The following is a 27545-nucleotide window of genomic DNA, read 5'->3' as shown; positions in this document are numbered from 1 at the left end:
TTATCTTTGCAAAAATGGTATTCCATTTTGATGCCAGTAAGGCAGAGTAATTGTGCGGGTTTTTTTTCTCGACAACGGTAGAATATTAATACGCCGTTACATTTTCTCTGCTGGAGTCAATTAAGGTAATATATTAAGTCCTTGATTGTTTCTTTTTTAAAAACTTTATTTTCCTTTTCGGTTTTAATTGACAGCAAAACAGTGCTTACATTTTTTATATATAGAATAGAGATCCAATGTGATATATTTCTTGCACAAGCAGAGATAATTTTGTTTGTTTGTTTCGTTGGCTTTAAAGTCACACTGTCACACTGACACTGTTAAGGGCCGTGCATTATCTCAGGTACATGCAGACACCTGATTAGAACTACCGACGTTCCGTAAGCTAGCTGGATAACTTCCTAACATGAAAGAATCAAAGTCCCTTGCTGGATTCGAACCTACACCAGTGCGAGGGTAAGTGGTTCAAATTAAATGTGGGGGAGAATACTTCTTTTTATCATGATCTCTTTCATTAGCTTAAAACTCCGCTATACACTGCCGATTTTATTAGAATATCGGGTCTAAGGATTGAATAATTATGAATAATTGATAACTCAAAATAGAACCACATAAGACAGAAGTAAGACAATTTCCAATAAATTTACAATTCTAAGAATTAAATTCACATTAAATGCAAACTTTAGTTAATATCCAAAATAGATAATTGTGTATCACAAAACAACCTTTATCAGAACTATGCTCATAAGTAATTTACAACATTTTTAAAGCAAAATGGATTTACGCCAAATGACACGTGACGTATATATAAATATTTGAAAATCATTAAATGAAATCACGTGGAAATTATTGATGAATCAACTAAAATATAAGTTTATAATGAAGTAGTTAAGGAACTTTATTTTACCAGCGCAATCTTTAACAATAACAATATCCTGGACTAAAATTACAATAAAACAAAAAAATCATTGTTCGCGATCTTTGCGACATTCCCAACAAGAAATGAAAGAATAGTTTCAAATAAAACCTATTTAAAGTATTGGCTATAAACCATCATCATTTATCTAATATCTTTAGAAAATTTTGAAGGCTCGGTTTGATTGAGTCTGTTCATGTGCGATAGTGGTAATTTCAAGCTATCGTCCACGCCCACTAGCACCGGCTTCAGCAGAATTCAACATTCAACTGGTAAAATTTTGAATTTTGAAACATCCACAAGTCGTCCTCATATTTTATGGTGGAAAACATGATAAGTGGTACATGTACAAATGTACATGTATATCCTAATTCAGTTTTAGTCCAAACGTCCACCGCCGTTCTAAGTGAATATACATCTTCATTTGAGTTTCTTCCTCAGAGTAATTTATTTCAATAACGCTGTCATCACTTATAACATCACTTGTTCATCATAAGCACTGACCTGACTATACACGCTACTTATAGCACTGACGTTATTCTTGGAGACGCTTCCATCATCACAGAGATTTTTCTTGCTCGACATCTTGCTCGACGTTGTTGTAATAAGCGACACTGGCATCATCATTTGTGACATCGGTGCCTTTGTCATGAAGGTTTTCTGAACAGACAATGTCACTACACAGATCGGTATTTTGAATAATGGCATTTATTTCAACGGCGTTTTATTGTCTATTCAAATTGTCATCATTTTCTTCAATGACATTTACGTTCATTTACTATTTTCAACGTTTTCATGTCCGACGTCGACTTTAATCGTGACATTATCTGCATTGGGAATCTAAGTGCTTAATGTCAAAGTCACTAATAAACTCGAAGCTTTTCTCTAGATCCATTTCTGTTTGTTCTGCAAGAATATCTAAAATATCATCATTATCATCATCATCATCATCATCAGATGAAACATCTTGATAGTAGCTCTGCTTCTGCGATACATTTTCACGCCTAGCAAAAAGCGTAGCTGTTCTAGGTTCATCATGAGAATATATGTTATAACTTATAAGCTGTCCAAAAAGAAAGCTGCGCAAAGTTATCTTACACGAACAGTTGTCCACAGTACTTTTCCATTGCTTGACAGCTTAATTTTTTTATTATTTTTTTTTTTCATAATATGCCTTTTCAAATAACATTTGTAACATTTCCCACAATCATTAAAACGATTCATAGCCGTAACAATAGCGTAAAAGTATCAGAATATTGAAAGCCAGTTCCTTGCACTCAAACGCGTGAATGTAGGTAGCACTGTATACTGTAAATGTTACACGAAAACCTCGTGCATTTTCAACTTAAATAATCACTCTATAAAATGTAGGTATAGCACATTGAAAACAAGAATACAAAGGACACTAAAAGTTTGCTCTGTTGACAGTTTTAGCGGGTTTTAATTTTACAAATGCTTGCTCCGGTCAACTTAGGATACGTTTCTATTATTTATCGGACGAAGTTCGTCTGTGATCAGTTTGACTTCCTGTAAAACTAACAGGGAAGGTCTGAATATAAGAGGAATTTTCATTGGTCATTTTAAAATAAAATGTAAATGACAGTTTTTACTATTCTAGGGATAGTTCTTACCATTCTAAAATAAACTTGTAAGGAAAGCTCTTATGATAAAATGTAAGGGATAGTTTTGCCACTATAAAAATAAAATGTAAAGTATAGTTCTAAAATAAGACGTACAGGAATGAGGATAGTTCTTTAACTTTTAGGTTAATATGTAAATGATTACAAAATTTATAAAGTCAAACTTAAAACAAGTAAAAGGGACATATTGAATATATGTTGTTCTTCTTTGAAAAATCATCAATATCAATATGCTATAATTTACTTTCAATGTTAACAAAATGGGTATTTTTTCTTTTATTGTAATGCAAGCATTGCCAACATTTCTACATGTACTGAAAACTTGGAAATAACGTAATTTTGCATGTTACTTCGGCGAGTATGGTTTTAAAAGATACTTCTTGAATGAATTATTTACGACTTTGCTACTTCTATTGGAAACAGCAAATTTAATGGTCTTCTTATTGTTGTTTCTGTGGATGTTTCCAACTTTGCTGATAGTACCATCTTGACTGATTTGTAATTTTGCAATTCTTTGCATTTTCCACGGTCCACGCGGTATGTCATCTTTTATGAGTACTCCGTCATTAACATTCGGGGATAAAATGAGATTGCACGCTTGGCGACTTTTATTTTTCTTTGCGATCTTTCCCGAATACTTATTACATGTATATTAGATATTCATTGTACAAAATTTGCCAAAATATATATCTTACAATATCTGCCCTTTCTTCCATATTTTATGAAGCCAACCGGCCACCGTGGGACAATCTCTAAGAGCAGAATTGATTGGCAGTCTGAAAATAGTTTGTGTCATATAAAAAGCAAGGAAATGCTTCATTGCCAATGAGTTGAGTCAACAGATAATTTGAAATTAAAATGCTCAGTGTGAATCCATGGATTGGTACAATATTTAGAAAATTTCTGCACGGTGTCCCACGGGCTCGTTCTAACAAGAATATAACTATTGTTAATTAACTGGATCATGGGTAATTGTTTTTGTTTTATTTCACCATAGAGAAATTAAAACCTGTACACTAGTGAACAATACAGTCAATTCCGTGTGAATTCTTCCAATGTTAATAAAATATTTAATTAAAATGTTTTGTGTTCCCGGCTGATTTTGAGAGTACTTAATATACTACAAGTAGTCAAAAGATGCTAGTGCAGATTGTGTTGGTTTTGGTTTATACAGAACTTATTTTAGTTCGATTGTGCAGGAAGCTATAAGCTTATAAACGCACTTTCGAATCCGTTCCTAGAACCAACCAGTACTGCGCAATGAGTGTAAAGTGTCTTGCTCAAGGAAACAAAGACTTGCCCCTGTCAGGGTTTGAACCCATGCTGCTAGCGATCATTAGATTACTAGTCCGAAGCGTTAACCACTCGGCCATGACGCCACTTTGTTGGTATTGACTTTTAAGTTTGTAACACCTGATCATCTTTCCCATTTCGACGCCATATAACCTGAGCTGTGTTGGTACGCCGTAAAACCAAACAAAAGAAAACAAAAACAGACTGTGTTGCTTAATAAAATAAATAACAACTCTTCGTTTATAACAGATTTTTATTTGTTTGCATGTCTTTGCAGTAACATTATGTTCACTAACGATGAAAAACAAGGAAGATTGTTACAACATAGCAACGGTAACTAGGCAGCAGGAAAGTGTTACTTAGCAACAATTACCATAGCAACAATCATTCTCAATCATAAAAGAAACGTACACAACAGTCATAAAAACGTGATATAATAGTACAGAATTTAGATACGTTATTATACAGAATTAGATACGTAACTATACAGAATTTTGGTACGTCCATAGCATAGAATTAATATTTATGATAAACGATAAAGCAAGTCTTTAATAAAGTAAAATTCATTAACCTAAAATTTACACATATGAAATAAGGTACATAAAGGTCAAGTTATAAACTAAAGATTACATCAGATATTTAGTACCTAAAGTCAAAATAACCCTCAAGAAGTTAAAAGCAACTCATATACATGTATATTCTTTGTTAAAACTGTTAAGGTACTAAAATAAGAAAATAATAATAATTTGATTGTACATGTTTTGAAAGTTATAAATGTTGTAAGGTGTGTGACAAATTACAAAAATGTTCTAGGCAATGTGCAGATTTACACCCACTCTTCAAATCATGCAAGTTATCCAATCATATAATTAAGCTTACATTTGTTTTCCATCTCAATATTTTTTTATCTTTACCTTCGCATTTTGATAAATGAAACAAACAAAAGCATGCAAAAATGATAAAATACAAAATAAATCATAACAAAGTCATATTAACAGTTAATAAATGGATACACTATTTCAGTGCAAAATAAATATAAAATCATAGTATCACAGACTAGTGCAATGGTATTTCTGAATGGTATTCCGGTAGGTTATCCGTACAATTTAAGCAAAAGCTAGTGGTGTTCAACCCTAAACTTTAAGAGTCACATGCTGCCCTTTTTCTAGTGGAATAAGCAATTTAAAAATGTGTTTTGATTCAACTTTTTGATATCAATGTCCAAAAAACCTTGATTCTAAATATTTTGGATAAAAACATAATCAATTAGATGTATTGTACCAAGGAAGTCTCCAGTTATAATGGAATAAAAAATGTTCAGGTAGCTAAAAAATATAACTATTTTTACTGGCTGTCACAACTGACTGAATATATTCTAAAAATTGTTGAATTATAATCAAGTGATGTATTTTACAACACTCCACCCTGTAGCCATTATACATTCAAACCTGTGAATAAAGGACTTCCAAAGGATCAACAGAACATGGCCTTCACAGACAAGCAGCCTTTATTTAGAGGCTGCTCTGTTCTAATTAATCAATACAAGTTTGTCAAAGAGTTGTCTTTCCTTTCAGGATGATCTTTATTTGGGTTGGTCTTAAACACAGGTTTAACTGTACATATATATAATAAACATACATTATATATTTAATATAACCTTAATCATAACAAAAACTGGCATATAATCACCTTAGTGCAGAAAAAAGGTTAACTTCTATCAAATTTCCAACGAGTTAACCGTTGCTACACTAAAGTGTAGATATTTTGAACATAATTTCATAATTTAATTTCCACGTATGCAATTAAAATTTTACAAAAAAAACCTTTGCTATTGAAAATATTTCTCAACAAACAGAGATGTAACTAAAAAAAAGTTTATACGGTATATACAGTCGATTATTCGAATCGCTTGGGACTGAAATTTTACTTAAAATAATTGATTATGTTCTAATTATCTAAATCCGAATAAAGTGATAGATGACAACTATTCAACTTTGGCCATATGCCAATCATAGCAGAAATACATTGTAGTAGAAGCATTTGAATAGAGGTAGGCATAATGCACAGCTTTATCTCATACCTCTTTAGATTTGAATTACAATAGTGTAGTCCGTGAAACGAATCCAGCCACCTTAACCACTACAGCCATGGAGCTTCCACAACAAACTCTATGGTGGCAGTGTTCCTTTTTTTTCAAGCGTATATTTGTATATAAAAATGTTGCATTAGCAAGAATCCAGGTATTTATGCTTGCTTGCTATCCCATCACTGCTGATTATGCTTGCATTTTCATTTAACTGTGGCCGTAGGGGAAAAAGATTCTATCATACTAACAAACTGTGACCCAAGCAAAAAAATTCTAATATATTAACACTAAAAAAAAAGCCTGAGTGGGTTGTTGCGCAGGTAGCCATATTCAAATTTCATATACAATAACCTCAGCACATGTTCATGTATTACACACCGTTCATCTGCAAGAATCCAGGTATTTATGCTTGCCTATTATCTCATCAAATACTCATGCTTATTGAATAACTACATCTTAATATATTGGTCACTGAAAAAAAAAATCTTAATAATAACATAAGTGGGTGTGGTAGGGTGGTCCATTAAATAAATCGTTTTAAAACATGCTGTCTTGCAGTTACAAACTTTGGGATAAAGCTGCCATAAAATACCTCTCAAATACCAATGTGGAATATCATAAACTTGAATTAACCAATAATAAAAGATGAATAAATCCAAAACAAGTAACTGTTACAAAAAATTTACTTTTAAAAATGAAATAGATGAATAAATCCAATACTAGTAACTGTTCCACAAAAATTACTTTTAAAAATGAAATAAACTTTCTTCATATGCTTCTGTAATTATTAGTAAAATGACCTTGTCTTCATTGAAAAAACCCTAAACAACAAAACAATTGTGCTACCATTTTGATAAAGGATAAAACTGTTTCATAGATTAAAACATTTTTCCTTTAGTTGATACAAACTTCAAAAGGTCTTCATCACACAATTTCTTTGCAAGTATCCAGATGTATAGGCTTGCATGTAATTCTCAACAGTATATTTTCAATATCATGTATTTATTCACATAGAAGACTATATTTCTTGCTCTTATTCTATGGTACTTTTTAAGAGCCCCGACTTATAAGCATGTCCATGAAGTGAATAAATCTTTTAAATGGTTTCCTTCCCACAACAGGAAATTGGTTGCTTGTTAAGTATTAAAAACAGATGTCATATTGATTTTCTTTATATGTGTGACTTCTATATAAATTTAACTTTGTGTTACAAAAGAAAAATGTATTGTAGTGAATAATAAACCCTGCTGGTTTAAGCATGTTTAAAATTATAGAAATTAGCAAAAAAAGTCAATTTGTATTGGAAATAGACATTACTGGGCATAATTTGTGTTCCTATGGCATTTTTATGTGATTATGAAAAAATATTGGAAGTGCTGTTTACTGAGTACAATAACCTAACATAATGATTATCAAGGCTATAAAGTATACTATAGTAATATTACATAACATAAAATGACAAAATATATTGCACAAATAATGGCATATGACGCACTGTCACTTTTCTATTAACACTCTTAATTTCATAGTTGTACATTTGTATATCTGTTAACAAGCTAGGCACTGCAAATTATAAAAACTGCTGGTAAAAAAAGAAAAAACAAAACCCGAAAAAGCATTTAATATCAAGAGTCAACAATTTTGGTAAACGTTCACACATTTGAAACTCCTTAGATCATAAAGTTTTTAATTTGGAATCGAAATTGGAAACAAAACTTTATGCTGTAAAGAAATACCAGTAAGTTAGTTGTAAGAAAGAAAAGAGAAAGACATCTTTGTTTAAACACAAAATGTTAATAAAGATAAGAAGTAACAATACTGCCCAGTGAGAATAAATTTATTAAATTCCATAAATTCCCATAATTTTATTAAATTCCATAAATTCCCATAATGAAATAGATAGAATGTTGCAGAGTGAGAGAGGAGAGAAAAGGAGAAAGACAGTCTGGAGGGGGGTTGAGAATCTGAATGGGGGGGGGGGGCAATTTGTTTTAAAAATTATTAAATTTAAAAATAGTCTGGTGCAGTAGAACCTTTCTGACAGAAAGAAAAAAATATTCATTGGAATGGACCCACATTTTTAAAAAGAAACAATTGTAATTTGCGGAGGGAAATATAAATTTGTGAAAACTCAAAACAATTTTATAAATAACCTGATATAATGGTAAATTTAACATTAGCTAAAAATCAATTTGGTACATTTCCATTCACACCTTTAAAAAGAAAACTATGTATGCCAACCATTCATTAAAGCAAGGAAGAACATTTAAAGCCTACATATACATTTACAATATGAATCAATTTGAAAACTTGAAATGATTTAACAATGAACGTGATGTGATATGAGAAAAAAAAAAATCACAATATTATCAAGGAATAATACAAGTAATTAACATACATATTAAGTAACATATATTTTACACATGGTCACACATATTCAAATGATTTCACTCATATACAGTAAAAATTAAAAGTTTAAAAAATTTCTTAAACAGAATTTTATTGTTTTGCCAGTCTACATCTATAGATTTCACATAGTATGTAACACTGTTATTATTTCCATTTTAAAAAAAGCTCTAGAATCGAATATTGGCTATACTGACTTGTCAGGAAAAAATAAATTTGTGTCAATCTATTTGTCAGAATTTTCTTGACAATGTTCATTTGTCAGAAGATTTTTTTTCATATTATTCATTTGTCAAAAACAAAATGTTTTAGTAGTACTACCAGTAAATATTTCAGACAATATCCTTCTGGTTTAATAAACACCAAATTCTGACAATATTCATTTGGCATGAAAGCAAAAATCTGACAATATTCATTCTATAAAGAAGCTAAAATCTGACAATATTCATTAGCCAAAAATGCCAAATTCAGTAAATAATCATTTGTTAGCAAATGTCAAATTCTGACAATATTCATCTGGTATGAAAGATCACTTCTGACAATATTCATTTGTCAGAAGAAAAAAACTGTCAATCATAATTGTAATAACAATTCATTTCCTGATAATAATAGCATACAAGTAGGCAACTCAAACACATTCAAAATTTATCACAGATTTAATTAAATCATTGTATAATTCATAAAGCTGAGTTTTTTTTACAATTATTTAACTCCCTTAATTTTTGAATTTGTTGGCAAAAAATTGTCAAAATTCTGACAATAATTGTAAACCAAAAATGTGAAATTCTGCTAATTTTCATTAGCCAAAAAAAAAGAAGCCAAAACCTGACAAATTTGCAATCGCCAAAAAAACCAAATTCTGACAATTTTCATTAGTCAAAAATGTAAAATTCTGACAATTTTCATAAGCCAAAAATACAAAATTCTGACATTTACTTTTGTTTATACATGAAACATTTGAACCAGCATATTTTGGTCAATCTCTTATTTCTATCTCCTTAAGTGTTTTATAGTTTAGCATAAATTTAATATAACATATATTACTAGCATGCAGTTAATTTTGAACAGAACAAAAATGAATAATTTTGAACATTGGCCTCCAATACAGAATCTTGAAATTTCATAGATGTTTTTTTAAACAGATTTTATCTAGGAAAAAAAAAAACTTTTGGACAGAAATATCTCTATCACATCTATTTCATCAAATGTTTATGAGCTTTTACCCTTTCACTTAAATAAACATTTTTCCTATTTACTTTAATAAACATTTTTACACTATTACCTTAATACACTTTTCCAAAATACTTTAATAAACATTTTTTCACACTACATGTATTACTTTTATCAGAGACATAGATAACTACATCTCTGCTTTTATAAACATTTTCACATTTACTTTAATAAACATTTTCACAGTTTCTTAAATAAACATTTTCATGTTTATTTTAATAAACAAATTCACATTACTTTAATTAACATTTTTACGTTTACTTTAATAAACATTTTCACGTTTCCTTTAATAAACATTTTCACATTTACTATAATAAATGTTTTCACATTTACTATAATAAACATTTTCACATTTAACAGATTTACTTTAATAGACATTTACACATATCTTTAATAAGGTTTAAAAATTTCCTTAATAAACATTTAACCGATACTTTAATAAAGATGTCAGATAAGTGCCACACCTTTCTAATTAATATAGTCACGTGTTCGTCACATATGCCATGCACATGTAAATCACATTTTGTATCTCTACTCATACACATGATAAAATAATGATATTTCACTACACATATGTAACAATATTGCACATAATGTATCTGGATTACATAAATTATGCAGGTATGGTGTGTAACAATGTTGTGTATTTAAATATGTATAATTTCTATGTATATGTGTCTTCTAACATGGTTATAAATTAAATGAATATTTCTTTTGTAGATTTTGGGAGTGGCCTAGACCTTATTTTTGACTCCATAAAGTCAAATCTTAGCACCAGAATAAAGACTCTTCCTTTCTGCATTCATATACTTCTTTACCAGTCACTCAAATCTTTGTCTTCTGCTACTGGAATATTTGCAATGTTTTATTAGCAGTCACAACCAGTCTAGAAAAAATGCTTCATTGGCCAATTTCAAATCTTATGATCAGGTTCAACCAATCAAAAAACAGGGATTCCAGACTGGTCAACACATTTTTTTTTCAAAAACAAAACAAAACTGCTTAACTTTTTAGAAGCAGTCACAACCAGTCTAGAAATAATGCTCCATCATTGGCCAATTTCAAATCTGTAGTCAGACTGGTCAACATTTTTCAAACTTGCTTCAAAAGTACTTTTCAGGCTCTTAACACCCATCAATAGACTATCTACATCAAAATTATCTAACCTATATCGGTCCCAACACTGAATCAATCAATCTAATATGCAAACTTTTAATTATATATTTGAACATTTTAAAGATTTGTTAGCACTTTGTAAATCATGTGACTAGATGAGACTGGATGTAGCTAAAATAACCAGTACAACTTATGTCATGAATAAAAAAAACTCTTTCAAATAATGCCTTGGAAATACATACCCAACACAACCAAACATTGCTAATAAATAATTAATAAATTACTATAAATATCATAGCAGGACTCCTTAATTTTATATGAATATGCATGAGGCAATATGACTTATGCATACTAATGAGTTATACATCTAATGAATATGCAATAATATGACTATTTTGGAATGATGTGAATAAAATACATAACAATACTTATTATAATTATACCATACTTAAGCTGAAAATGCTAAATAAATATATGTAGCAAAATATCTTTTTTGTAAGTTGATATTCTGTCCTCAGGTATACATAATCTCAGTAACCTCCCTTGTTGTTCATCTTAGTATTGATTGCCTCCCTTTCTTTTGACTGGTACAAATTGAGTGAGAGGTTATGTCCCTTTATTATTTTTTTCTGTTTTTAGTTACCTCCCTTTGTCAAAATTTGTTTCAACTGAGAAGGGTGATCAATTATTGCACAGAGATTTGGGGATTTTCCGGGTGTTTATCCAGTGAGATTTCTAATGGTTTAGTATCACAATTCAAAATGTTTGTCTTCTTATTATTGCATTTTCGTGAGTAGTGGTTTCTTTGATACATGAAGTTCAAGGTCAACTGACAACATTTAAAAATGTACATCAAAATCTTTTTGAGAAGAAATATCAAAACAGTTTTTTTTTGTCAATGGCTTAAATTGGAACTTGCTTTCTTCTGGCTAGCTTGGACCTGAAATGAAAAAAATCAAAACTGCCTGTTTAACCCTTATCCCGCAAGAGTAAAATAATAATCACTATTTGCTACCAGTACAGAGTCAAGCTTGTTTGCACATTTGCGCAGTCTTGACAAGACTCTATACTGTTGGTAAATCAGTATTTAGATAATGAAATCCCTAAACTTTCAAATGGATTGATCCATATTAAAAGCAGGGCAAATCTATTTAGACAAATTCAGCAGATCATGTTGGTATTTTGCCAAACCAGAAACAGGAACATTGTACATGTATTACTAACCATGATTTTGTAGTGTAGTATCCATCTCCTTATGGCCTTGTTACAAAAATATATGTATTTACCGACTATTAAAGGAGCTCCACTGAGGTCATAAGCCTAAAACATATAACTGAAATTCTTACAAAAGATCATGTGGAGCACTTACAATGGAAATGTATGCGAAGGATTAAAAAAGAGATAAAGGATTAAAAAAGAGATATACTCAGAATTAAATTGAAAATTGATTGTAAGAGCCATTCTTAGCCTGATTTTAGCAAAAAGCGTTGCAACACTTAAATTTTGGTTCATTTTGCACAATAAAAGTTATTATTCTGGAGAAATGGGGGAGGGAATGATCTGAAAATTTGCACACAAGTTATTGGGTCAGACCTACATCAAATGGTACACAAATCTTAGAAAAAATTTCCCGTCCCATTATGTCATAAAAACCTCAGTGGAGTCCCTTTAAAGTAAAAATACACATTGTCCTTCATTACATGTTAATATTTACCAAACACTTCCATCACAAGGTAGCAAGGTGCATTTGGTGTTTACTACAGTGGGATTTATTTATTAAAACTTGGAATAAATCATGACCTTAAAAGTCGCTTTAGTTTACACAAATTTATTTTAGTTTGTATTGGAAGCTATAAGCTTATTGAAACACTCTCCAATTTTTTCCTGGAACCTACCAGTACAAAGCAATGAGTGTTAATGTTTCTTCCTCATGGAAACAAACAGTTTACCCCTGACAGGTTTGAACCCATGCGGCCAGCAGTCCTTAGATTACAAGTCTGACATGTTCACAACTTCGGCCATGCCACAACTTGTTTGAAAGAAGCTTTAAAAGTTTGACAAAAAGATTTATACCTTATCTGACCAGCCAGTAGAGGGTTGATGGCATAAAGCCAGTCATGGAATTCTTTATCATCTGGTGTCTGTAAGAGGAAACCTCGGTAACGAGTCAATACAGAGAATGTGTTTCTTGCCTGAAAAAACATTACAAAATGCTTGAAAAAGGTGTAGCAAAATCCTTATTTCTTATTCTTGCCTGAAAAAACATAACAAAATGCTTGAGAAATGTGTAGGAAAATGCTTATTTCTTATTCTTGCCTGAAAAAACATATCAAAATGCTTGAGAAATGTGTAGCAAAATGCTTATTTTTTATTCTTACCTGAAAAATATAACAAAATGCTTGAGAAATGTGTAGCAAAATGCTTATTTCTTATTCTTGTCTGAAAAAATGCAAAACAAAATGCTTATGAATATTTCTACCCAGACAAAAATAGCTTCCTCACATAAAAGAATGACATTAAACCTACAGAGGTGAAAAAATTCATCATACCTTAAGCAATGACTGTTGGTCTTCACTGTACTCAATCTGTGCCGTGGTAAGATTGATTGCTCCACGCTCCATCGGATCCTTATCAGAGTTGTAGATAAATACAAATGGACGTCTAACAACCTGTTACAATAAACAATTGAATTGTCATTTGTAGATAAATACAAATGGACCTCTAACAACCTGTTACAATAAAACAATCCTGTTGACAATAAAACAATCAAGTTGACAATAAAACAATCAAGTTGATTTAAGTGATTCTAGGATATTCTCATGATACAAGTCAGTAAGTTGCATTAACACTTAAGTTGTATGGTAACCTTCCATATATGGTTAAATTCTATTTTAACTGCTACTGGAAGACCTCAGGTGTCACTCTGTACAACATTGCATATATTTGAATACAGAGACCTCCATGGGACCACTGGCTTTTTGTTTCCGTGTTTCTGAGAGGGTGAGGTGTTTCTGTGTTTGTGGGTGGTGGTCACAGGTGGGTAAATTTTAAAGTCTAATAGCGACTTTCCGGTTTTATTGCAAGAGGAAGAAAAAAGTCACTCTCTGCATTATTTCAGGAAATTTAAGTAGAACTTCTGAGTAGAACTATCAATAATTCATTATCAAGCTAGTTGCCTTTCCAACAACTGAGAATCAAACTTCCCTGTTAGGATTTAACCCACAGATCTTACAAAAAATACTGAAGTTTAGTCTTTAAGTTCTTACTACATATATTGATTTTTAAATTCAACTTTTTTCACTACAGACTTCTGATTTTAAAATGAATACTTACCACCCATTTTCTGATCCATCCATTAGATTTTTCATCTAGGAAGTTCAGATACCCTTTCCTGGCCACAACCGGACTGACTCGTACTTCTTCTACATCAGGTGCAAATACTATAATATCCTGATCTGGTCGTATACTCTTTATTGGCAGTGTTAATCTTCTGTCGGTGCTGTCCGAGACACCGGACGCCATCGAGTTGGTTAGATTATCAGATGATTTTGACGTTTTGACTGGGGTTTCAGAATTCATGGACCTGAAAAATGCAGGAACCGTTCTTTATTCAATCTGCATAAAAATATGCATCCGTCTAAAATTACAACATATATGGCATAATACATCATCCTAATATTCAAATACACAGGACATAATGCATCTTCTAAAATTCCTACATACAAGGGCATAATGCATCTTCCTAAAATTCCAATAAACAGGGCAAAACGCATCCTTCTAAAATTTCAAAACACAAGCATTTTTCTAAATTCCAATACACAGGGCATAATGCATCCTTCTAAAATTCCAATATACAGGGCATAATGCAACCATTTTAAAATTCCAATACACAGGGAATAACACATCTTCCTAAAATTCCAATAAACAGGGCATAATGCATTCTTCTAAAATCCCAAAACACAAGCATTAAAGTTCTAATACACAGGGCATAACACATCCTTAAATTCCAATACACAGGGCATAATGCATCCTTTTAAAATTCCAATACACCTATCTAAAATTCCAATACACAGGGAGTAATGCATCCTTAAATACCAATACATAGGGCATAATGCATCTCTCTAAAATTCTAATACTCAGGGCATATTGCATTAATCTAAAATTGCAATACACAGGGCATAATGCATTCTTTTAAAATTCCAATACTCAGGGAATAAAGCATCCTTCAAAAATTACAATACACAGGGAATAATGCATCCTAAAATTCCAATACACAGAGCATAATGCATCTTTCAAAAATTACAATACACATGGCATAATCCATCATCCTAAAATTCCAATACACAGGGCATAGTATGTAAAATATGTAAAAGTGTGTTTATATTGTCTTTAGAAAATCAATAAACTTGCATAAAGTGTAATGATACTTACTTGAACATTTCTGAGGAAGAAGAGACCATACTGGACATCATGGACTCGCTGTTTGCTGTAGAATCACTGTCAGTAGATGATACTGTACTAATCACAGACTCTGTCATTGGTGTCTAAAAAAATAGGAAAATTTCGTCATTGGTGAAGCTTATTAAAAACAACCCGTCAGTATATTTTTTCATTTCTTAAGAATTTTTTTATTTTTTGTAATCTTGCTACAGTTGCCAATAAAGTTACTCATTGGCTATATAGATAAACTCTTGCTCTTTTGTTCCTTGGCAATTGGTATTGTAATAGTGATTTAATATTTTGTATGGAATTCACAATACAACTTTGTTTCATTTTGCTAACTTTTGTGACAAATAATTACACATTCAACACTCCTTTCTTTGGGTGATAAGTATTTTGTATGGAAGTCAAAATTACACTTTGCTACCTTTACAACACATTACTGCACATTCAGCGCCATTTTCTTCAGTTGTCAAATATCCAATATGTTCAAAAATAATCATTAATAAAAGCGTTATTAGACCTTTCTTAAGAATTAAAAAAAATCATTGATTTCTGAGGCATTTTCTGCTTTTGAGCATGTGAAAAATTGTTCAACGGGTTCATAGTTATCATAAATTTAATAATCTGAATGAAACACACAAATAAAGAAAAAAAAAAGAAACAAATACACATACTTTTACTGATGATGGCTGGTTTGGTGGTAGACGACCCTGTAAAATTAAACGAAGACATTTTGCCGCCAATTCTTTCTCTGGTTCCCCGTTGGTCTGGAAGCTAAAATAACTATTGTCACGTCTAACGGCAAATTTATTCTTCTCTGTAGTATCGTCCTCTTTCTCGGTAACAATCTCGTCCAACTTTTCTTTAATTTCCTCCACCTTTTCAAGCTTAGCTTGCTGTGCTTTTTTACTCATATTTGTAACTTCTTTGTCCATTTTACTCAATTCTTGAGTCTTGTTTTGCTCAGCTAATTTTTCACGTAACAGTAGAACGTGCCTACATTTCTCCACCTGTAGGTTTACAAACAAATACATAGAATGGTCCATGATTAAGAAAAATATTCATTCACATAAATTCAAATATCACACTAGTTTGTGTCATTTAAACTCCAATTACTGCAATAAACAGAGTGGACCTCCTCCTTAACCTTTACGCCCATACGCCAAGTGAACACCAAGTTTACTTGGGACATCCATTCCATCTGATCATGGTCTGAACTGTCCACTAGTAAGTCACTACTTTTAAGAAAATATAAAAATATTTGTATATTTTGGATTGCTTTTTCATTATAAATTATAAATATATAAATCAAGGTCAACAGTAAATCACTATCTAGCCTATTAGTAGTACGTACCATTTCAAGACGTGTAAGTTTTTCCAGTTCCCATTGATGATCGATGAGGAGAGAATCTCCTCGAGGGCGCCACCCGTTCAAGTTCTCCTCACCTCGCACATACGTAGATGACGTATCTAATACTCTACGCTGACGTCTCTGAACACCTGTTTGTGTCAAGTTTTATAATCATTATTTCATATTCATAACTATTAACAAAGATCCAGTCACTGTGCTTTTCTAAATACAAAAAAAAAAACCAAAAAAAAACCCCACTTAATACCCTATCTCATTCTTTTCCATTGTCTTATTTATTCATGTACATACGTTGTCCGTGCTTCATAAATTTTTGAATTATATGTTTATCAAAAACCCACTTTCTGGTAAATTGATGATCTTATACTAAACCATATCAAATAAGCTTTAATATAGCATTATTGAATGAAATATAAAGTCAGACAATGAATAACTCTTTAAAATAGTTTTTTTTTTCATTACTGTAATTGCTTTTATAACTTCAATCATGAAAATATTAATTTTTATAAGATCCTCAGTGACTTTTAAACATTGGCTTCTAAATTACAGCATCTGGTTCAGATATTTCAATAAATATTGGACGCTGAACTTGAAAAATTGGAAAATATTGATTGAATATAATAATTATTAAAACACTGTAATTATTATACGATTAAAGTTAGTAGATAAATCAAAACCAAAGATAAATTTTGTGCAATACTTTTTATCTAAACTTAATCATGCTTGTATACTTCATACATAAATACCACATTTACCTAGTACAGTGTACCATCAAAAGCCATTATATGAGCCGGTTCATGACAAAACCAACATAGTGGGTTTGCGACCAGCATGGATCCAGACCATCCTGCGCCTCCGCGCAGTCTGATCAGGATCCATGCTGTTCGCTATCAGTTTCTCTACTTGTAATAGGGTTTGTAACTAAGCAAACAGCATGGATCCTGATCAGACTGCGTAGATGCGCAGGCTGGTCTGGATCCATGCTGGTTGCAAATCCATTATGTTGGTTTTGACGTGACGCGGCTCATATACCATGTGCACTTGAATAAAAAAAGCAAGCAAAATTTTTGTTGTCCAAATCTCTAATATCATAACTACATAATTCCTATTCATATCGTTCAGATTTTTAACCTACCCAACCAAATTGTCATTTGTCTTGTTTTAATGGCTATTTCAACAAATTTTTAGTTATATTAGCAGCCGGTCTACCTGATCATTTTTTTTTATTAGTAACCGATAATTATCCAATTTCTCTGCAAGTGACTGACTACTTATCCAACATTACTCTACCAAACTACAAGACAGGGTTTATTTCTTGTAAATTACGGCCATTTAACATCAATTTATCCCATAATTATGCACAATTACCATAACTACTCAATTCATATGGAAGATTTTCTTCAGTGTCACAGGCTGCATAATAAATATGCTATCCAGCATTTGGTTACTTTGTCCTAATAGGCCGAGGGGGTTTGCATCCAATATACATCTCTAAACAACCTGACCTAACAAGAATGCTTCAGGGTCATGTAAGTCAACTTACAATTTCCTACAAACACTTACACAATTAACTCCTGTCTGGAAGAAAATAACCTTATCTAGAATCTTGTCTGGACTATAGAAATAATTTTAAATACAATTGTTTCACATTTGTTATGCTCACAAAGCAGAAATGATGACCAGTTACAAATAGACTTTCTCCAGTATTAAGAATATTTTCAGTTTTCCTGGCTAATCTAGAGGTACAAACAAACTTACAAACTACAAATTCAATCTCCAAAATAAGTGCATTAAGTTGACTAAGCTATTTAGAGATTTTACAATAAAACATCACCATGGTCTATATTTCTTTCTCAAGACACATCATTTCTTATACACCAGCTAAAAGTGCTATATCTGCATAATGTCTTCAAGTTACAGTCAAACCTTAGAACTTAAGACCACCAAAGTTAGAGATAAAATAAGGCCTTTATAAACAAGTGGTCTTCATTTGGAGGTTCCTGTATTCCATTTTGTAGGGTTATTAAAAGGCCTTTTATAACAGGGTTATCCTTATTCAGAGGTGGTCTTTAAACACAGGTTTGACTGTACATTGTTCTTTAAATAAGCCAGTATACCCACCCTGTCATTGACTACAAACAATACATTTTGATTACATTTTCTAAATAAATTACTACAATATAATCTATGTTATAAACATAATTATCTGTGCTCATACTTTATTAATTTTAAATGTGAGTTAATAACAAAAGTAAGACTTAAACCCATAACTTGCATGAACCACTAGCTTTGGCCACCAGAATACAGCCAGGCCAGTCTCCACTTCTGTGCAGTCTGACCAAGCTCTATACTTCCGGTAGCTCAAGTTTTGTATTTTGTTATTGAAATCCCTTAAAACTGAAATGGACTCTTCCAAATACAAAGCGGGACATATTCATTACAGAAATTCAACAGGTTAAAGGTTAAAAATTACTGCATACTTCAGTAATAACAGTGATGCTGCAGCGAAAACAAAATGTAAATAAATCAGCAAATATACTGCACACCAGACCAAATACCCCACCGCAATTCTTCATTTATACAAAGCACTGATTCCATAAATGTTCGATAATGGCCAGAAAAAACAACAACTTTTCTTCAATATGTTTTAGAAAAGTGTAAAAATTATTGTCAGAGGGAGATGGGTGGGGTATTCTTTTAACAGTGTACTTTGGTGAAATATGAAAACTCTAAGGCCAGTTTAAAACAAATGTCTTCTGCTGATAGTCTATTTAGTGGTTTATTTCTCTGTTAACCCTTTTGTGTATTAAATCTTATTTCCATATAAACCAGAAATTTTTCTTTAGTAAATAATTATTTTATTTTTCTCAATACATGAAAAAATTAAAGTCTAGAACCTAAGGAACCTGTTTTTACAAAAGCACCCATTTATTTTGAAACAAAACAAGAAAAAAAGTTAAATATTTACGCTATACAACATAAAGAGACTGTCTCTTAACATCAAATTTATACCATAATCAAAAAATGTTGTAATAACTCACTTATAATTACGCATCTCTTATAAGACGCGAGTCTATCTTAAATCATAATCTTCACACAAAAAAAAACAACAGCAACAGACATTTCTTTTCAGGCCTATCTACGCAGCTGCAGACAGAAGATAAAAGCATAAATGTTTCCACAAACCTGGACTACCTGACTCCGACATCTGACGTAAATACATCTCATAAATTCCGCTGACCCGGTTACAGTCAGAAGATTTGGACCCACTACCAAAGAAACTCCGGAGTGACCTGAAAGGACTACTGTAATAAGAGACAAAAAACATGAACCCTTTGTCATTGTTAGACGTACATATTCTGTGTGATATTTGACTCATGATTACATTTTGCTGTAAATGTACAAAGTCATGTTATTTACTGGTTGTATAAATTATGAAAAATTTTAAATATTTTTTAGTTTTGACTTTCCTCCCTTTATAAAATTTTGCCATGAGTATCATCATGTTTACATCAAATTAGATATATTTTACATTATGAATCCTTCTTTCCTTTCTTTTCTATACATTCTTTCTTCCCCTAATCAACACCTATTATAACTGCCATTCACTCTGTTTGTGCAATCCTTTTACTCCAATTTCAATCCATTCATGCCCCCCTCCCCCTAACACAAACTCTGATTCCTCTCACCCTCATCTCATTTCCCTTCTATTAAGATGCCCCACCCTTTTTTACCAACTCTTGTTATTTATTGTATCATAACAATCAGGTGACAGAATATGTAAATCAAACAACAAGGGTAGTTACCAAATGGCATTTTGAGAACAAAAATTATTACATTATAATTCATATTACATGAAACCAAGTGACATAATAGAATATACTGCCATATAACATGTCAACAATCTTTCTAACAAAGTTATAATACTGCAAACTTTCTTTATTAAAGAAAAAAAATGGAATTAACCCATAAATGGACAGCAGTTGTGTATATAGATTATATAAACGTCACGATTATCCAACGGAAAACGATGTTTCAAACTTGCAGAATAATAAATAAAAGGGCCATATAACCTGTCAAAAATCTTTAAATTATAACCTATTATATAGATGGATAAAAGTGACTTACTTGGAAGCAGATATTTTGGTATCTCTAGAGTGTATGACCATACACAGGTCTTTGGTAATACAAGCTGGCTGTGGACTATTATCAACCTATAATTGTAAGAAAAACCTTTACAATATTTTCAATTTCTTATATAACCCTCACAAAGCGGCTGAAATTATTAAAGATTATAAATGAGCCGCGTCACGACAAAACCAACATAATGGGTTTGCGACCAGCATGGATCCAGACCAGCCTGCGCATCTACGCAGTCTGATCAGGATCCATGCTGTTCACTTACAAACCCTATAACAAGTAGAGAAACTGATAGCAAACAGCATGGATCCTGATCAGACTGCGCGGATGCGCAGGCTGGTCTGGATCCATGCTGGTCACAAACCCATTATGTTGGTATTGTCGTGACGCGGCTCAAATATTTTCGTAAAATTATGTATTAAGCGAAGCATCGTGATTCTTATTTCCATAGAGTCTTTCATTTATCTAGCTTAAATGTTATATTTTCTTAAATTACTACACATTAAAAACTGCAAAGATTATAAAACATAAAATGATAGCCGTACCTCAAGATACGCAGACATTGTAAGGTAGATTCTCTCTCCGGAGGACGTCACTCGGTTCAGCAGCGGCGAGTTGTGAAGTGAACTATCCCAGGCTGCCTCGAAACGAAAGAACACCCGATCATCTGTCGGTTGCTGTATATAACATGCAGGGAATAGGCCAAGTGATAAAACTGTGTGCTCTGTGTCGTAGTCACGAAAATCTGGCGTGGTTCTAATACGTCCTGTTACGATAAATGATTTATTGTAAACATGCTTGAATACAGTAAAATGTCAATTCATTAACTATAGAAGAGGCTGATCAAATTATGTAAATAGGCAATGAACAAGAGCTGTCTGTAGGACAGCATGCTCGACTATTCTAAGTGCTTGATAGTAAAAGAGCCTTGATAATGTTAAATTTTTTAAGTTCACAAAAGCGCTAATTTTTTTTTATAAATTCATGTTATAGGCCTTACAGAGAGTCTAATTATACAGAATTGGCTTGACTATTCGGAAGGTAATGTCACAAGGTTTTTTTTATTGAGTATAATAATACTAATTACCTATGAATACATAAATTTGACAGAAAAGGTACAAAGGCTTGTTATTAAGATGTTTTATCAAGTAAATCACTGCTTTATTATTATGAATGCATAAAATTGTCCCAAAAAAGGCACAAACCCTTCAGTAGTTATTGAGATAACAGCTTAAAAGCAAAACTTTACCATGAATTTCTAAGTTGAAAAAGGGGAGAAAAATCAGCCTAAATGCAAGATTGAATTATGAATCTTTGTCAGTGACCTACAATTATGACCCTAAATGCATATGTGAAGTTTTAGATAAATATCTTGAATAGTTATTGAGATATGTAAAACTTGCATGTAAACATTAACCAAGAGACTAAGTAGAAAAGGGGATATGAATAAGCCTTAATGCAAGATAGAGTTATGGAACTTGGTCAGTGACATACAATTATGACCCTCCAATTATGACCCTAAGTGCCTGTGTAAAGTTTCAAGTAAATATCTTTGAAGACCGTTAACCTTTAACCAAAATTTCTAAGTTTCAAAGGGGCAAATAATTCTGCAAATATTGCAGACAGAGTTATGCAATTTTGCAAACTGATGTACATTGTTACTATAAATAAGTATTTTAAATTTCAATTGAATATCTCAAGCAATAATTGAGATATTTGACTTTAAAAAAAACTTTAACCAAAATTTCTAAGTTCCAAAGGGGGCATAATTCTGTCAATATGGTAGGTAGAGTTATCCAACTTGTCAATCTGATGTACATTGTTACTATAAATAAGTATTGTAAGTTTCAATTGAATATCTCAAGCAATAATTGAGATATTTGACTTTACAAAAAACTTTAACCAAAATTTCTAAGTTTAAAAAGGGGCATTATTCTGTCAATATTGTAGGCAGAGTTATCCAACTTGTCAATCTGATGTACCTTGTTACTATAAATAAGTATTGTAAGTTTCAATTGAATATCTCAAGCAATAATTGAGATATTTGACTTTACAAAAAACTTTAACCAAAATTTCTAAGTTAAAAAGGGGCATAATTCTGTCAATATTGTAGGCAGAGTTATCCAACTTGTCAATCTGATGTACCTTGTTACTATAAATAAGTATTGTAAGTTTCAATTGAATATCTCAAGCAATAATTGAGATATTTGACTTTACAAAAAACTTTAACCAACGCAGACGCCGACGCGGACGCTGACGCTGACGCCGACGCGACTACAATAGCTCTCATATTCTTCGAATAGTCGAGCTAATAAAATGAAGTCTGGTTAATATTATTTAGATTAATATATTACTGTCAAAATTCTAAATAATACAACTTCATTTATTGAAGTTTCAATACCATGTACAAATTGTTACAAAGCCAGACAGTGTAGCCAGACTGTATAAAGTAGGCAGCTTTTTTTTCTATTTTGAAATTAATGGAACTCTCCATTTAGGTCAAAAAGCCTAATAACATAAAGTTTGAATTCCTTCATAGATCTGCTGGGTTATTCTAAATGGAAAGATATGCAAAAGATAACAAAGAATTATACATGTACTCAAAATTAAATTGCAAACCATATTGCCAGTCATAGTCCATTTGGGCTAAAAGCTTTTAAAGACTTAAAATTGGGTCTTTTATCACAACATGATTATTCTGGAAAAAAATGGACCAAATGGCCGATCTAAAATTTTGCAGTTATTAGTCTATACTTTATACATCAAAAGGTACACTTTTCAATCATGCATATCAAAAAGCATCAGTGGAATCCCTTTTAAAATTACATTGTAAAGTTTCAAATCTGAAGTAAATTAAGCACAAAAAACAAGGATTAACTCCTTCACAACCAAATGATACTCACCGACAACAAGTTCTTTAACGTCCTTCCAGAAGAAATCGGGTCCTTGTTCATGAGTGATAGTGATGGCTAATCGCCGCTGTATGCCTTGATGTAACATGTATGTACCGGAACATGGCATACCATCACTGTGGTCAACTACTGCTGGAACGTACCTGAAACAAAATATACTGCATATAACCTATCACATATAAAATACCACATATAATATATCCCACATATAAAATCTCAAATATAACATATCACATATATAATACCACATATAACATATCCCACATATAAAATCTCACAAATAAAATACCACATATAACATATCCCACATATAAAATCTCACAAATAAAATCCCTTATAAAACATGTTCCACATATAAAATCTCACATATAACATATGCCACATGTAAAATCTCACATATAACATATTGCAAATATAAAATCCCAAATATAACATATCACATATAAAATCCCACATATAACATATGTCAGGTACATGTATAAAATCCACATATAAAATCCCACATATAAAATCTCACATATAAAATCCCACATATAAAATCCACATATAAAATCCCACATATAAAATCCACATATAAAATCCACATATAAAATCCCACATATAAAATCTCACATATAACATATCCCACATATAAAATATCCCACATATAGCATATCCCAAATATATGTATAAAATCTCACATATAACATATGCCCATATAAAATCCCACATATCAATTGAAACTTTGTTTTGTTCATTTTACAGTAAATACTGTAAAAATTATGTAAAGAACCACAAAGTTTAGAACCTGTCACACATGGTGTATATCTTCATTTTGGCAAATTTATACTTTCCAAAATAAGCGTTGCTGAACTATTCAACATTGCTGAACTTTTTCTTTAAAAATATATAATCACTTACTCTCCATTTGGCGCCAGCTCACAGATCTCAAACCATACTAAAAGGTCGTATCTTGAGTGTACATGACTGGAACTGAAAAATGGCAGAAAATTCATCCAATAAATATATACATATATACACTAACTGCACTCACTAGAGTTAATATATCTAAAAAAGTTTAAGAATTTCTTTATGTAAAAATAGCTATCATAGACTTTGATAATCAAAATTTCATTCCAGATATAATACTGGAGGCAAGGCCAAATGGTTAACAACTCAGACTGGTAAACTAAGGATTGCCGGCCACATGGGTTTCAAACCCTGTCATGGAGAAGCCGTTGTTTCCTTGAGCTGGAAACTTTACACTTGTTGGTACTAGTTGGTTCAAGAGTGTGTTTATAAGCTAAAAAAATATAGCTTCCTTTGCGAATGAACCAAAATAAATTTTGTATAATCTAATGTCTGTTTAATCAATCAGAACACAAACAAGGGCTGTAACTCTTCAAAGCCTATGAAAGAAGGACCAGGGAATGCTTCAAAGAAAGTGCCAGTGGTTTTATAATTATAACTTTTGTGCAATTTTAACTGAAATATGGAGATATGTGTAAGATACCGACAGTTAACAAATATGCAGACAAATGCACATATTTTACTTTCATGAAATAAAATAATTTACATAATGTCCCTTTTCATTGGATAATTCAGATGTTTATATAGCTTTATATACAAGACTCTCTAAAGAGGAAGCTTGCAGTATCATAAATACGTGATAAATATTCCTGATAGGTTATATAAATATTCCTGATAGGTTATATGACCATAATTTATATACATGGTTGTTTGCAATATAAAACCAAAGCTGCTATTCCAAACAAACGTTTATATAGGGCCATAAAACCTGTCAAAAATCTTTATAACTAATAATACTGCAGATTAAACTAAGATGAACTAGAAGAAGTGTGTCCACCAGCCACAATCGTATGCTTCTGTATGTGTCATCATGTGTATTATAATAATGCATTGATATTGACTGAATGCAAGGGCTATAACTCTGCTTTTACTGATCAAATACTAAAATTTTAAAACATCCTTGTAAACATTTGTATAAGATTTGTTGACTTTGTTAACAAATGTGTATGGTTAGGAAAATTCCCAATCTTTTAGTTAGGAAGCAGTGGATGCAAAACATCTTTGGGTAGTATAATTTATGAACAAAACATGGAGGAGGATGTTTGTTTGTTTGTTTGTTTCATTTTACGCCTTTTTCAACAGTATTTCAGTCATATAGGCGGGTAGTTTCCTAACCATCGTTCCTGGAGAGTTACACCAGTACTAAACTACCTTCCTCCGCGCTAAACTACCAAAGCATCTCCCGGGGACCAAACCCACGCCAGAGAGGTAACTGGATTAGAAGTCATCGACTCTAACCCCTCGACCACGGAGGCGGTTCATGGAGGAGGAGAGGAGGGGTGAGGAGGGGTGGGGGTGAGGGTGGTTGGGGTAGGTGACAGAGAACGGTGCTAGTCGATAAAAACCTTTTAGTTGTTGGAAAGATACAAACTTATATAAGCATTAAAAAGTTGGTACAAAAGATAAGGATTGAAGTTGGTATAAAAGATAACGACTGAAGTTAGTACAAAAGATAACAATTGATGGCGGTAAAAATGATGTCGATTGAAGTTTGCACAAAAGTTGATTACTTAGTGAACAATTTTAAAAAAGAACTACAAAATATGGATGACGTACATGAAAGTACATGCACACATTATGCATACTACACTGTATATCTAGAACTAAAAACACACTACAAACATATATATACGGTATTATACATTTGTATATAGGAGTGAAGGAGAAGTTTATGTCATACTGGGGCTGTTAATGGGTTAGTTAAAGTTTGAAATATTTACTCTGCTTCTTCCACATCCCTAGTTAATAAAAATGCCCATGCTTCAGTATTGCACCCTTTTTTCTTTTCTTTATTACTTACTTTAAAGGTATAAAGTTGTATCTTATGATATATTTTCATATGAACAAAATAATTATGTTAATACATTTCTTTGCATGCATGATAATGCTCAAAGGTTAATAACCTGTTTATAGTGTTTTTGTTCCCAAACATTTTATTCTGTTTACATAAAATGTTCATGCGTGTTAAAGAACAGAGATATTCTATGTTACAACTCTTTCCAGAATTGACCAGAACTTTACAATGATGGAAACATTATTATTTTAATGTTTATATGTTTGATAAAAAATATTTCATCAGATATTATAAGCTTTACACCCCTTTTAGGAATTCAATAGAATTAAGAATATACATAAGTCAGACTGATAAAGTAATAACTTAGCTTATATAAATAAGTTATAAATCTGAACTGTAACAATTTCTATTAAATCAAAAACAAATTTGTTAAAATCCAAAAAAAAAAACTAATCAAAAGTTAGTCCAAGAAAACAAACATCTATTCACAAAAAAATCACTGTTAATAGTAAAATGTTAATAAATTCTGATAAATCGATACCTAAATCCATCAACTGAAAATTTGATCCCTGTATGTGGCCACTACTTTGTAGAGGTGACACAAAAATTCTAAGCCTTCTTATTTATCCATGCATCCAGTGCAGACCAACATCAGCCGGTACATCTGTGATCATGGTCTGCACTGTTTGCTATTCAGTCAATAATGAAATAATAAATAATGCTTTTAGAAATATATATTTGAGCTGTGCCATGACAAAACCAACATGATGGGTTTGCAACCAGCATGGATCCAGACCAGTCTGCGCATCCGTGCAGTCTGATCAGGATCCATGCTGTTCGCTTGCAAACCCTATAACAAGTAGAGAAACTGATAGCGAACAGCATGGATCCTGATCAGACTGCACGGATGCACAGACTGGTCTGGATTCATGCTGGTGGCAAACCCATTTTTATGTTGGTTTTGTCATGGCACGGCTCATTTGTAAATAAAGGAATACTGAGCAACACAAGAGTGATGGCCCTTGGTCAGTAACCTTCAATCAAGATTTACAAGACATTTAGCATGAAGTTTCAAATGATAACCTTCATTGGTTGCAGACATAAGAAATTTAGAAATAATAGAATGAGATT

General features: G+C 31.8%; 1 protein-coding gene across 9 annotated transcripts in view; it reads right to left on the bottom strand.

Moving 5' to 3' along the window:
• Positions 1-10557: 10557 nt before the first annotated feature.
• Positions 10558-27545, bottom strand: part of LOC132732351 (kinesin-like protein unc-104) — a 105881-nt gene continuing 88893 nt past the window's right edge. For 3 of the 9 annotated variants that reach the window (XM_060718757.1, XM_060718761.1, XM_060718764.1), the window contains 13 exons: positions 26341-26358; positions 24452-24523; positions 23543-23694; positions 21185-21405; positions 20628-20713; positions 19686-19804; positions 16485-16630; positions 15805-16140; positions 15119-15231; positions 14021-14270; positions 13237-13356; positions 12761-12879; positions 10558-11627 (listed from right to left, as the gene is read on the bottom strand). In XM_060718757.1, coding sequence (XP_060574740.1) covers positions 11591-11627; positions 12761-12879; positions 13237-13356; positions 14021-14270; positions 15119-15231; positions 15805-16140; positions 16485-16630; positions 19686-19804; positions 20628-20713; positions 21185-21405; positions 23543-23694; positions 24452-24523; positions 26341-26358 — 1789 coding nt within the window. In that variant the 3' untranslated portion in view covers positions 10558-11590. The remainder of the gene's footprint in view (positions 11628-12760; positions 12880-13236; positions 13357-14020; positions 14271-15118; positions 15232-15804; positions 16141-16484; positions 16631-19685; positions 19805-20627; positions 20714-21184; positions 21406-23542; positions 23695-24451; positions 24524-26340; positions 26359-27545) is intronic. The other 6 variants (XM_060718758.1, XM_060718765.1, XM_060718759.1 and 3 more) reach the window with 3 other exon arrangements.

The sequence above is a fragment of the Ruditapes philippinarum genome, unplaced genomic scaffold (assembly GCF_026571515.1).
Source record: "Ruditapes philippinarum isolate M1 unplaced genomic scaffold, ASM2657151v2 ctg1551_1_1_1_1, whole genome shotgun sequence".
NCBI classification, from domain to species: domain Eukaryota; kingdom Metazoa; phylum Mollusca; class Bivalvia; order Venerida; family Veneridae; genus Ruditapes; species Ruditapes philippinarum.
The sequence above is the reverse complement of the archived record's forward strand: the minus strand, read 5'-3'. Positions and strand labels throughout refer to the sequence as shown.